This window comes from Anser cygnoides, chromosome 1 (assembly GCF_040182565.1).
Source record: "Anser cygnoides isolate HZ-2024a breed goose chromosome 1, Taihu_goose_T2T_genome, whole genome shotgun sequence".
Taxonomy (NCBI): domain Eukaryota; kingdom Metazoa; phylum Chordata; class Aves; order Anseriformes; family Anatidae; genus Anser; species Anser cygnoides.
The window spans coordinates 38718179-38731754 of NC_089873.1; the positions used below are offsets into that span (position 1 = coordinate 38718179).

The 13576-nt window shown below is 42.2% G+C and overlaps 1 protein-coding gene across 1 annotated transcript in view; it reads right to left on the minus strand.

The window, feature by feature from the left end:
- The window catches only part of CPM (carboxypeptidase M), a 32806-nt gene that overhangs the window by 12610 nt on the left and 6620 nt on the right, over nt 1-13576 (minus strand). The window contains exon 3 of the mRNA XM_066992798.1: nt 1088-1181. Coding sequence (XP_066848899.1) covers nt 1088-1181 — 94 coding nt within the window. The remainder of the gene's footprint in view (nt 1-1087; nt 1182-13576) is intronic.

The following is a 13576-nucleotide window of genomic DNA, read 5'->3' on the forward strand; positions in this document are numbered from 1 at the left end:
CAGCACCCAGGAGCGTGGGCCACGCGGGGCCGTGAGTCAGCTCCCTCCCACACAGAGTTAAATTCCAAAGCAGCCAGGCTCCCAGCAGCAGCCTGAGCACAGCCACTGTCAAACAAGGTGAAACTAGTCTAACTTGGGGAAAATTCTTGGCACACAGTGTCGCAAGGGCCTGGAGGCGTGCAAGTACTCAGACAGTATCGGTAATAGGAATAGCTGGCGATAAGTTGTGCTTTACACAGGATACACTTACTATTCCACCTAGTTTCATTAATTTGGGGAATTCACAGTCTGGCATATATACATTTTGCCACTTCTGTTGAATTATTTACCCTTTATAACTAAAGACTTCATGGAAACATACTGTGTAGTTTAAATTTATCCTGAACATGCATCATAAAAGCAGGTAAAGCTAAAGAATACGGGAAATGGGAAGCAAGAGAAGATTAGAGGGAAGTGTGAGAAGATTAGAAGGAAGTGTGAAGCTTTGAATATTTCTATTTCAGATTCACATACTACACCAGGAAAGCTCATAATCAGCATTACCTCCTTTATCATTAACACATGGGCATACTTTCCACAGCAAATTAGGCCTGAAATTGCTTTTTCTTTTGTACTCAGTGTTACCTTAGATGAATCTGTGTGTTCCTAGCTTAAGGTTCCTAGGAGAAATTGCCTTCTTAAAAACCGCATTTGGTGGTTCACAAGAATTATTATTCGCTCTTTGGATAGGTTTTAAGCGTTTTATCACTCATATTTCATTTCTAGGTAATAACAACTTACAAGCAAACCATTACAACTGATTCATTGCCAGTAAAATTAAAGCCTCTGGGTTTACTCTTGTGGAGAAGACAAATCTCTTTCTACTTGAGAGGTCTTAGGTGTAGGATTCTTTACTTTGATGGAAGGTCTCTTAAAACCCTTCTGCCACAAGGGAAGTTTTCCTTGAAATTCCTCAGGAAACACACACACATTAGCTCTTCTTTGAGGATATACTCGAATAATGAACAGCACACACCTGAGAGAAGTTCACCCTAAACCTCTGGCAAGTATATTTGGTATAAATGACATTGCAAAAGTTGAAACGTACCTCATCCCCATGCATATTAGCAACATACTTGAACTCTGGAATGCCAATCTTATGTTGGGTTGGAAACCTTCCCAGAACAAGAACCCACAGGTCTCTACCTTTAAGAGGGGAAGGGGAAAAGACAATTTTTAAACAAAGTATAAAGTTAAACAAACCTTAAAGAAACAAAAAAGTAAAAGATTTGGTCATCAAGACGACCATACAAGTTCTTATATTCCATTGCTGCCCAATCTTATAATAGAGTGTTTTAAAGTAGACTTATTTATAGAAGTACTTGTTAAATTAGTTATAGGAACAAATGTGCTGTCTTCCAACTAAAAGCGTGAGTGAACCCTGCAATTTCAAAAACATTTAAGCAGTGATAGAAAATAGGGGCTTTTCTTTTTTTTTTTTTAAAGAAAAAACATTTTTCAAATCCAGTTCTGCAAGCAAGATTTTGTCAAGCAAAGTCACCAAGCAACTAAGTAATATTTTAAATAAAAGACACTTCCTCCAAAAGCATTAAATAAGGTTTTTTGGAAGTACATACAGAATTTTCCATTAACAAAGCAAAACTTATTTTGTATTAAAGACAAAGTAGAAAAGCTGAACACATTAATGAATTACTGCTCAGAAAAAAAAAGATGACAGGCACAGCTGTATCAGATATCCCAGAAATTAGCAAAATAAGAATTAATAGCTACAGGAAGAGCATTAGTTAAGATTGCTAAAAGTTGCATAGGAAGCTGAACTTTAAGTAACAACACAAATATTTTGGAAGTCCTAATTTAAAATGAGGGAGGGCACATTATTGGTAGCGATGTTGTGGCATTTCAGATCTCTCTGCAGAACGATGCTTCCCACGAGGCTGCTCTCAAAGCAGGTGGACAGCTCTGGTTTCGGCAGATTGCAGCAAAGAAACTGGACCAGTTCCTTGATAACAGCAGCCACAGCCCAAAGGTTGCTAACAGCCAGACCTCGTAGGCACACTGCCTGCCCCCAGCTCTCACCCTGCTTGCTGAGAGCTGCCAATAGGCAGCCTCATAGCTGGAAAGGAAAATAACTGCGGCACCTTGACAAACAGGAGAAAAACGTTGAAGAGAACAGAAGAAACGCTGCAAGATGCACTCAGACAACTGCAAGAGAGGTGAGATGAAGTCTGAGGTTGCCAAGCTAGGTTCTCACTTCACGGGTTGGATCAGAGCCTCAGGCTAATTAGGGCCAAGAAGCACCGAGGCAGCAGTGACAGCAAACTAATTCAGCAAGTGGTCTTAGCATCCCCTGGTTATACCCGGTCACTCTGGAAGACCCTGGATGTCTGGAAGACATCCTTATGGCCAGATGTCATGCACAAGGCTGAGATGCCACCGCTGACACTCATGACAGAGGACGATGTGAGCAAGCAGTCCATACTTCTAAAAGTCTGCAGTAAGTGCTTTGGTGAGGAAGCTAGTTATTCAGCTTTGTTGCATGCAGAGCTGCTGTTTCATTAAAAAAATAAAACAGCTTGTCTTCTGTAAATCTGGACAAGTAACAGAGTGGAGAAACCAGAGATACCAGCTTTTAAGCACATCCTTAATCAAAAAGGAGAGGAACCACCAGCCCTAGCCCTTCTCCCCTCCAGAACCCCAGGGGTCCCTTCCAGCCTCAGCCTTTCTGCAACTCTGTGGAAACAGAGGACAAGCCTTAGTGCAGCAGTACGTTTGGAAATGGGAAAAGACATCCTAGTGCTAAAAACAACAAAAAACATTACTTTTATTTATAATCCAGCATGCACAACAGTCTCAACCTAATTTCCAACACGTCATCCTTTCCCTGGCTGTATCCAGAGGTATCCTACAATGGAAGTCCTTCAAGAGTGCTCCTGATGAGCCTTCGTCCTTGAGCCCTCTAAACCATTCTGTCTCTCCTTCAGTCTTTTGGAAAATAATGCAGACATCCCTCCTTGGTATTAACTTCTCAAAGTTAAAAGGTAGCAAAGGACCTATACAGGGGATGCGATGGTGCCCCAGCCCCCTCTCCTATAGGGAGGGGGATAGAGCTAAGCTATAAAACATGGGGTTTCCTGCAGAGCAGACATGGCTTTCCATAAGGCTACAGATTCACCCAGCTCCAGGACTGCCTGCTGTCAGAGGGAGTACCAAGCACACCGGCAAATCTTCAAAATACCTTAAAGCCAACAGGCTAAGTGAATTACATGTCAAAAGCCCTCTCGGAACAAGAGAAACAAGCGCCAGCTAAAAGCATTAGTTTCCACAAATCCTTTATCACTTGCCATACAAACACAAAGCAGAGACATAAAAGGCGAGACAGCTTAAAGCAGGACAGGACATTAAGCCAACCAATATATTAACTGTGTTTATATTACAGCCCTGTATCTAATTAGGTAGTATACAAAATACCCAACTAATCACAGCAGACAAGCAATATTGTAGCCCCTAGAAAACAAAGCATGTTATCTCACCAGTGACCAGCTGGGATTAGCCTCTGGTTTTGTTTGAATGGAAGCAGATCACAGGGGCTATCTCAAATCCGACTAACAGCAACGATAACATCCACATCCATCACACACTGACTTTTCAGAGCATCTCATGAGCTAACGTAGAGCAGCACCATATTTTAGCCACTTCCCTATAGCAGCAGCACTATATTCAGTGCCATAGCTCTACAGCAACAAGAGCCCAAGAACAACTAAAAAGGACAGCTATTTCTGTGACACTTTAGACTTCCTGCAAATAATACTGTATACTGATTTCAAATAAAAAAAGTTCCAGTGCTTCAGAATCACAGAATGGTTTCGGTTGGTGGTCTTTAAGGTCCTTTCCTAGTTGCAATCTCCTTGCCATGGGCAGGGACACCTCCCACCAGACCAGGTTGCCCAAAGCCCCATCCAGCCTGGCCTTGAGCACCTCCAGGGATGGGGCATCCACAGCTGCTCTGGGCAGCCTGTGCCAGGGCCTCACCACCCTCTGAGGGAAGAATTTCCTCCTTATATCTAATCTAAACCTACTCTTTTAGCTTAAAGCCATTCCCCCCCTTGTCCTATCACTACGCCCCCTGACAAAAAGTCCCTCCCCAGCTCTCCTGCAGGCCCCCTTTAGGCACTGGAAGGCTGCTGTAAGGTCTCCCTGGAGCCTTCTCTTCTCCAGGCTGAACAACCCCAACTCCCTCAGCCTGTCCCCATAGGAGAGCTGCTCCAGCCCGCTGAGCATCCTCATGGTCTTCCTCTGGACTCCTCATAATAGATCCACATCCTTCCTGTGCTGGAGGCCCCAGAGCTGAACGCAGGCTCCAGGTGTGGTCTCACGAGAGCAGAGCAGAGGGGGACAATCCCCTCCCTCGCCCTGTGGGCCACGCTGCTTTTGGTGCAGCCCAGGACATGGCTGGCTTTCTGGGCTGCAAGCACACATTGCCAGCTCATGTTGAGTTTTTCAGCCATCAGCACACTCAAGTCCTTTTTTTGTAGGGCTGCTCTCAATCCATTCTCCACCCAGCCTGTGTTTGTGCTGGGGATTGCCCTGGACCCGGTGCAGGACCTTGCGCTTGACATTGTTGTTCACGAGGTTCACACAGGCCCACCCCTGAAGCCTTCCCAGGTCCCTCTGGATGCCATCCCTTCCCTCCAGCATGTCCACTGCACCCCACAGCTTGGTGGCATGGGCCAACTTGCTGAGGGTGCACTGGTTCCCACTGTCCACGTCACCAAGGATGTTACACAGCACCAGTCCCAATACAGACCCCTGAGGAACACCACTCGTCACCAGTCTCCACCTGGACATGGAGCCAATGGCCACAACTCAGTGCGACCACCCAGCCAACTCCTTCCCCCTTCCCCTTGGAGAGGTCCATCCCTCAGACTCTCATCTCTCCAATTTGGAGAGAAGGATGTCGTGTTGGACAGTGTTAAATGCTTTGCATCAGCAGGGCTCAATCCTGCTGTTATCGCTGCAACTGCGCTCATGGGAAACACAAGGAAGAACTAAGTATAGGCTAGCGTTAGTTACTGATCTAAATTGGTCGTTCCAGCATTAGCATTTAGACTGTTTATAGTTTGCGTGAGGGCCATCTAAATGATAAACACTCTCATGAACTGAGCCGTCAATTATTTTCTGGCACTTCCAGCTTGTGAGAAGCATTACGCCTACCATTAACAATTAAAATAAATTCCTGGGGCTGCCCAGCCTGCAGTACTGGATAGTGTACCTGTGAGGGATGATGTAAGATTTCTTCCCATATACCAGTAATTTACTGCATATGAAGAGATTCACCAGATAGATAAAAGTTTCCTTTAATCAGTAAAACCCCAGATAACTCTGTTTTCATACCCGAAGTTAACAGCTAAGCCACCTCCCATGTGCTTTGCATCAACTGAATGCATACCAAGAAGCCATTTCTCACTGCCAAACCAGAAGTGATTCCAGCTAATCAGTGAAGTATATTTCAAGTAATCAAGACAAACTTGTGTTTGTAACCGTGTCTCAGGACAAGTAAAGAGACTTCAGAGTTAGTGTTGGACCAGAGCCAGATTACACAGCTTCTACTAGAGGGAGCAGTCTTTTCACTTATTTATTTTGAAGTTCTCTAGCTTTGCCTCGGCAATATTCATGGCATGGTATCGATATTCTGAACAGCTCTACAAAAGCTGGGAATTGAGATAGAGAACTGATAGTGATCCCCAGATCCAATGGGAAAGAAACTAACTCAAACAGAACTCTTGAGATTTGGAGTAAGCCACAGCAATTTACTTCACTTTGTTTTTCATAACCTCTTTCTTAAGCAAGAGTAAAAATTATTAAGTTTTATCTCAGGTGTGGTAATAAACTCCGTAGACCAAGCAGAAAATCAGGGTGGTTTATCCAGAAAGATGCAGCTTTAAGCTGCAGGGACAGCCATCGTAGTAACAAGAATACAGAGATGTTAAGTAGAAAGTACAAACAAGTTAACAGTCTGAAGAATGACAGTTATCTACTACTGATATCTCAGCAGTCCTGACAACTTACCCTATTGGGGCTTCATTCTACCATGTACCCCACAAACTGCATAAATATGTTTCTGTCCCCTGAAACATAAAATCAAAGCGGTGCAAAATGAGAAGGGGGACCAGACAGACAAGGTTCTGATCAATGAGAACGTAACAGGGTGGTGGCTATGCCTTAGGCAGAGCTTGTATCGATCACGCTCAATTCCTGTACAAGCAGAAAGGCTTCAGCCTAGGTTCTGTGATGAGAACACCAAGTAACAGTAGTAAAATAACCGTATCAGCTGATATAACAGCTTCCACTGCAAAGGCAACCACTACTGTAATTATGGTTTGACAGAAGAAAGAGAAACGATGCAAATAACTAGCATCTGCATTACTTATACAAAACACTGTGGGGAGACAGGGTGGCATGAGAGTCGCTCCTTGATAAGTTCTTCTGTAGATACACCACCGTTCCCACACAACCTCTTACACTCTTTAATCCACTTTCACAATACATACTAATATTGGAAACATTTCCCTAACTGTATTTGGCAACGTTCAGCTAAGTCTTGGGGCACTCCATCCTTACGCTAGTGTTACATACTAGTAAATCTACGTTAACTGGTACCGTGCAAGGTATTAAGGGATCTTTGGTTTTCTTTTATCGTAGAGCTATGTCACAGTATGTTCTAAACTGCTTCTAACACCTCTTTTCTGAAGATTTAGTCAACCTGTGCTTACTACCACACAAAATTTCTTATTTTGCAGGAGGAGAGATCAAGAAATCAATACTGATTTGTCACTTCAAACTTTTGTGTGACAGTCATGGTAATCTGTGACTGTGCTAACATAAACCTTTCTTTGGCTTTTGTGATCTGTACTTGCATTTACTGCAAAGCTCAGCAATGCCAGTGTCAAACACAGTAGTACAGCTGCCCCCCATGCGCATGCACACTCTTGAGGTATTTCTGAAAAGGGCGAGAAGACAGAAATGTACAGACATTAAATACCTATGTTGCTCAGGATTGAGCTTGTAAAGCTTCAAGAAGAAAGCAAAACGTTGGTTTCTCCATACCGAGTGTACGGAAATGTATCATCTTCCAGCAAAAACACTACCACATCTGCTAAGAGACTTCAGGAGAAGCTCCTTTTTGCTAAGCAAGTGCCAGCAGCGCCCTTGCCTTGTGTTACTTGTGTTTGCCATCACCACTCCAAGCTGGAAAGTCTAAAGCTATTTTGGAACTTGTCTTCTGCAAGAGGACTGCCAACAGCACATATGACTTAAATCACATTCTAAGAAAAGCTGAGTTACCAGCACGTTATTTATACAACCAAAAACGTTTAATCAGTATGACTGATATGATAGTATTGTAGCAGTAGCCTTACAGACACAAACAAATATGCGAGTTTAATCCAGTCAGACTGCTGTGTAAAGTACCTTTCAGATTACAGAGAGTTATAAAAGTGCCAGGGATATAAACTTTGTGAATTATCAACCAAAAAAGGCAGCTGTGTCTGCTCAGAAAACAGACATTCTAGATGTATAGTTTATACTCTGAATAACCCACATACCTGAAACTGGGGTCAGACAGATGCATGAACCACTGTAGGACAGATTTCTCTGTGAATTTATCCTTGCTGTCAGTACACCATGCTCTCATGGTCTACTGCAACAAAAAAAGATTATCTAAGACTTGGACTGGATTTCCATTAGTAATGAACAACAAAATTGGTATCCCAAGAGGAGCTAGAGCATTTAAAATATAAGCAAGACTTCAAGGTATTTTGAAGTATTAAGAAATAAAGTAAAAAATAACAACAAAAAAACAGGTCAGTCACATACATTAAGCGTGCATACCTGACAATATTCAGCATGGTGCACAAGTCAGCAAAACAAACCCAGAAGAGCCCACGGTAACATTAGATTACAGGTCTACCGTGGCCAACTCAACCCCCCCAAATAAAGAGCATTTCTTATTTGGGGAAAGTGTAAAGGTCTTGCTGTTTTCTTCCAAGTATCCTGCTTAATGGAGAACTTTGAAAACAGATCATACATCACAAGAACCACTGTACTTAATAGGTTATTGGCAGGACTGAAAACCATCGATAAGGAAGCAAACACCTATTTGAGGATAACAGGAAGGAAGAGATTAATGGGAACTACCTGCACTACCTGTGCAGCACTTAAATTTTATTTCACAGTGTTAGGATATCCCATGCCCTGTATTTCCACTTGTTAGCCTTCTGAGGACTAGTACTGGCTGTTCCATCTCAGAAAGTTTGCAGTATTTTTGAGATACAAAGGACCAGAACTTTTCAACAAGAGATGCACCGTCACTGATGCAGTTACTACGCTGAGCCCACTGCTTAATCCTTCTGCTTGCTTCTCACGTATCCCTTCTTACAGGCTTAAGGCCACCCCTCACTCAAATAAATAAAAATAACTCCCCACTATTCAATAAGCACCTATTTCCACAGACTATACCAGCTAATCCAATTTGGAGTCAGTACCTGATGAGCAGGACTGGAGGAATGACCCTTGGAAAGCCAGGTGCTGTTTATTTGTAACCAAAGCATTTGAGAATTGAAGGGTTCAGAACAGTTCATAGTTCATGTGCTGCCTTATCTACCTAAAGGTTTACAACTCTTCGGTTGATTGCGACATCCACAGCTGCCTAAGCACTGTCATGGGACTCGTATGTTATGATGATGACAACCCTTTATTTCCTACGTACGTATGACTTTGTGCAGTACCACTTCCAGTTCTCATAATCAAGCTGAGCACTCTTTATACGTCAAAACATTAAAAAGCGCCAATGCAGAGCACGGTTTCTACAACAGCACCTTGTCTTTGAACACAAGAAATAGAAGGAAATAAAAAGATCCAAACAAGAACAACCCAGAAGGGAACACCATTTCTAAATTTATATACACTAACCTTATTCAGTGTTGGTCGCTGAGAGGAGAACGCCACAGACACAGAATCAGCCCGAATGGGCATCCCCTGTTATTTACACTACCTGCTTTCATATTCACTCCCAGAAACCAAACAGACTTTTTCCTTCTTCACCAACTCTTGCTTCTATTAGCACAGGGTTTTTAAACCTAATTCTAAATGTGTCTTATTTTATTTTCTGAGAGAGGTGTGAAACTGGTATACACCCAGCAGTTTTCAGAAAAGCAATTGTGTATATAAAAGAAACATTACCCATTCACAGTAACACCACTGGATCATTCCAAGCAAAGTGACTGCCCATAATGCAAGCCAGGCACAAGGAAGGGGGGTGGCTTGTTTTTAAGTGCAATTTATCCAGATTAACTGGTTTTATTTGGCCTACCCTTCTGCCACCAAAGGCAGAGGAGGCCAAAAACTGTTCCTGCCACTCAAAGGCAGAAGGAGTAGAAAACTAAGAGAAAACTACCGGCTGTTGCCCTTGATGGCTCAGAAGTCACTGGTGTACTTTGAGGGTCGCAGCACACTGAGGTGCCTTGTCAAGACGCTCGCTATGCACACCCCACTAGCATTCATGGCATACCCCATGCATTACATTTGCCACATGTATGGGAAGCTTCCAGCAATACACATCTCAACACTGGCACTCACACAAGTGAGTGGCTTTTTCTTCTTAATTAAACTGGCTGGAGGGGAAAAAATGCAAGATCAATTAACTTATTTTAAAAAGTTCAATCCGTATCATCATCTTTGTTCCTGATTTAATTAATAAGTTAGCCTAGTTTGACCAACCACTTCTAGATTCTCTCTCAAAACGGGTAACAAAAGAAAATTAGAAATATTAACGACTGTCTTTTAGGAAAGGCAACCTGTTTTAACAAAAATTACAAGAACGTAAAATCCAGGCAGTGCTTCTTGAAGAGACAAAGGTTGTCACATGTGGTGGTGGCCTCTGTTTCCTCTTGGATTTTGGTAGTCACATGTTGTGTCCATTTTCTCTTGGATTTTGAGATCAGCCTCACACAGCTGTGCAAAGCAAGCTTCGTATTTTAACTTACTTCAGGTCCACCATGGTGCTTTGTCAGAAACCTGATTTGCACGTTGCCAGCAGCGCATACTGAGGAAGTATCATTCTGTGCTTAGCCTACTCCTGGATATTTTCTAGCTTTTTTCTCTAGCTGTTCTTGGAAAAAAGAATACTGGACCAGACTGGACTTCTGAACCAACACAGTCGGGCTGCATTTCTTACTGAAAGGATAGTTTGCTTTATTTTAACCTTAAGACAAACGTTACTTTTTCAGATCTGCACAAGCTCTCCCTGCTTAAGTGTCCCAGGTAACTGCTGACCCTTGGATGTGGAACATTCGCTAGGGACAAACAGGAAATACTGCTCAGCTGTCCTAAATCCACTGTGACCTCAGCAAGTTAACACAGCAGCTACAACCATTCAATTAAATAACTTCAACTACCACAGGCTGACCTTTCCCATAACAACCAAAAAATGAGTAAGCAAGCCTTAGACACCAAACTGCAGCATGATCTGCTTAGAAGCATCATCTAACCTCTGCCACATCTCAACCACTGCAGAGATTATAAGAGTTACTGAGTCAGAAGTGGAGCCACTCACAGGCAGGGCAGTCTTGGCTGGGAGGGGAAAGAGAGCTTCGCCCAGCCCTATGCATTTTCCCCTACCTGCCATCTCCAGTAACCTAATTCACAAAAAACATTGAAAAAGCCAAAATAGCAATCGTGCACGTTCAGCTTTCATTCCCAAGAGAAAAGCCAGCCTTAAAAAAAAAAAAACTAGATCTCTTCTGTGCATGACCAAGCGTAGAACTGTCTAAGGAACAAATGCTTCAGGGTTAGAAGTCACATCTTGCCTCTGTACATCTAGTAAGTAGGTTCACGTTCGTACTCACTGAGCTAGCTGAACACAATCTGCCATACCACAGTTACGTACAGTAAAGCTTTAATTAGGGAACCCTGAGAATCAGCAAGACTGATAGCCCCAGGGGTGTACAGCCAGAAGGCATGGGCAGAAAGGCCATCCAGAAAGCATGCAAGGTGTGCTGCTCTTCTTCTGTGCGAAGAGGATGGAAAGCTGCTGGAAATACTTTTCTACCAACAAGCTGCATCCCCCGGAGTGGGGAAGGAGGGACGTGTTACTGTGTTCTCCTCACAAATAAGAGGAAAATGCAGACAGGACTATCATCTGGGGGTGAAACGCAGACAGCTTTTTTCTTTTCAAGGAATTCCAACTAGAATTTGTTTAAAAATTAATAACATTATACTGCAAGTTGCAATCAACTCCCACTGCTGACCACTAACATCAACATTCACCTGATTTTCCCTGTTCCTAGAGAAACACAGACCTTGTAGTATGGCCCAGAGACCAGCAAACGTAATCTGTGACAGGATTACGGAGAGACCCAATCTGGTAGTAGAAGACCATCTCTTCAATTATGGATATGTTTTCTATTTTTATTGGAGCATCTCATTCTCTTCTTGTGATATTCCACAGCAATCTGAGGAAGTGAATGTTTAGGATCAGCTTAAACTGACACTGAGTTACATATAAAAACTAACTTGAAGTGTAAGTAGACATTCAATTTATTCCTTGCAATCAGCAAGGAGCAAATTCAAGTTGAATTGTCAGTACAGTTATAAACGAAACAAGGATTGTGATCCTGGGTATAAGGACCAATCTTCTTATTTGCATGGCTAGAAATTTATATACAATGCTCCAAAAAGCAAGGGAAGAAAACAAGTAACTTGTCTACTGTACACCTGAAGTTTCCTAGCATACTGAGCTCTGTGGGTTTGCTTGTTTTAAGGGGGGTATTTTTGTTTCTTTCTACATCTTTACTTTCCCAACACCAGTTAAAGGACATGGAGATAGATATGAACCAAAGTGTACCCACCAGCCACACTCGCTGATTTTAAGTTACACAAGGTCCCTGGCATTGGGAAGTTTACCGGTACTATTTATGATATCCAGTTGTCACTTCTGTCTACTTCTAAGCAAACATGGAAATCTGCAGTCTTACCGAGGGAAAACAGGACAGCTGTATGTTGAAGACTTTCACAGCTTCTAAAGACATGAAGAAAAGCTTGACGTATGTTCTGCTTCTAGACAACTAGAAAGCAATCGGTAGAGAAGAGACAGGAGAGCTGCAACTTTTCCCACAGCACTGGTTTTAGATAAACTGCTCACAGGAACAGCGAGTGGACTATTTCTAAATAGATCACATTTCCATTTCAAAGTTACAACAAAGATCCCAGTACGAGATAAGTTTTTATACAAGAAGTGTTTGGACTATGTTGCTAGGAAAGGTTTCCTTCAAACATTTGTTTGCAAATCTTCCCTCCCCTCCCAGGACAAATCCTTGATCTGGCAAATTTCACTGAAAAAAACAACTTCCCACAAGATTTTCTGCAAGAATTGAGTTTGAGTTTCATTTGTATGCATGTATGTATGCAAAAAACCTGCACATATATACACACACTTTCACTATTATTTTTTGGGTGTTTGCCATGTAGAAGGCAGAAATGATTGACCAATTCACAGCAAACATATGGAAGAAGATTTAAGCAAATTATTTCACCTTTACTGCAAGAGAACAGGAACATGCTTACAGTCAGTTACTGCACCTCAAAGATCAACTTCTTCAAGGGCTTTTCTGTCTTTCAAGGCAAACACCTGACGATGACCAAGCTATGCACTCTTTATAAATTGTGTAGAAAGCACAGGCATTCTGCCAGGGCATTACTGACAGGAAAGCAGTGTGAAGTCATGTTATCAGCCAAACATTGTAATACTCGGCTATTGGAAGACAAATTGCACGCAAAACTACCTGTCACACTACAGCAGTCAAACTACTGGTGCAGAAGGCAGAAGTGCTGTAGCTTTTCTTCTCCAGAGAGACATGCACAGTATTCACAGTTAGACTAATTCTAGTAGCTAAAGCGCTAGAAGATGCAGCCAGAGGAAATCTGTTGAAAAAAATATCTTTCAACATTTAAAGCTTTTTAGCTTTAGCTAGTAGAAACAGACTTTAAAGCTGATGCAGTAAAGGTAAGCTCTATTTAAGCACTTGATTTAGAGTAAAGCTCAATTGGAAGCTAAAGATTTTTTGAAATGCAAACTAATACTTTCTTGCTTATAAAGTCATGCTTTATTTTTGAAGTCATGATTTAACTTGAACAGATAAGCTCTGAAGACCCCAATCCTTCTCCTCCTCTTCTGTTCTTTTTCCCTTCCCATCACAGTAACTCACATAATACCCTGCAAACAGAGTTTACAAGGCTGTTAACATCAAGCCCATCCATGATCCCAAACAATTTCAATAATAAAATGAACACGTAAATCTATCTAGAATCTTGTTAACATACATTTCTTATGCCCCAAGTACTGCCAAAAACTAGAACAAAGATGGTTAGGAAGAAAGAGACCGAAGAGAAAAAGTGGCATGTAAGGGGGTAGATCAGAAAAGAAGCAGCCAAGAATGGGTAAAAGTAACTATCACAATAAGTTCTAGAGTGCCCTTTTTTTTTTTAAAGGGAACTTCAGACTTGAGCCAAGTGACTTTAGTGT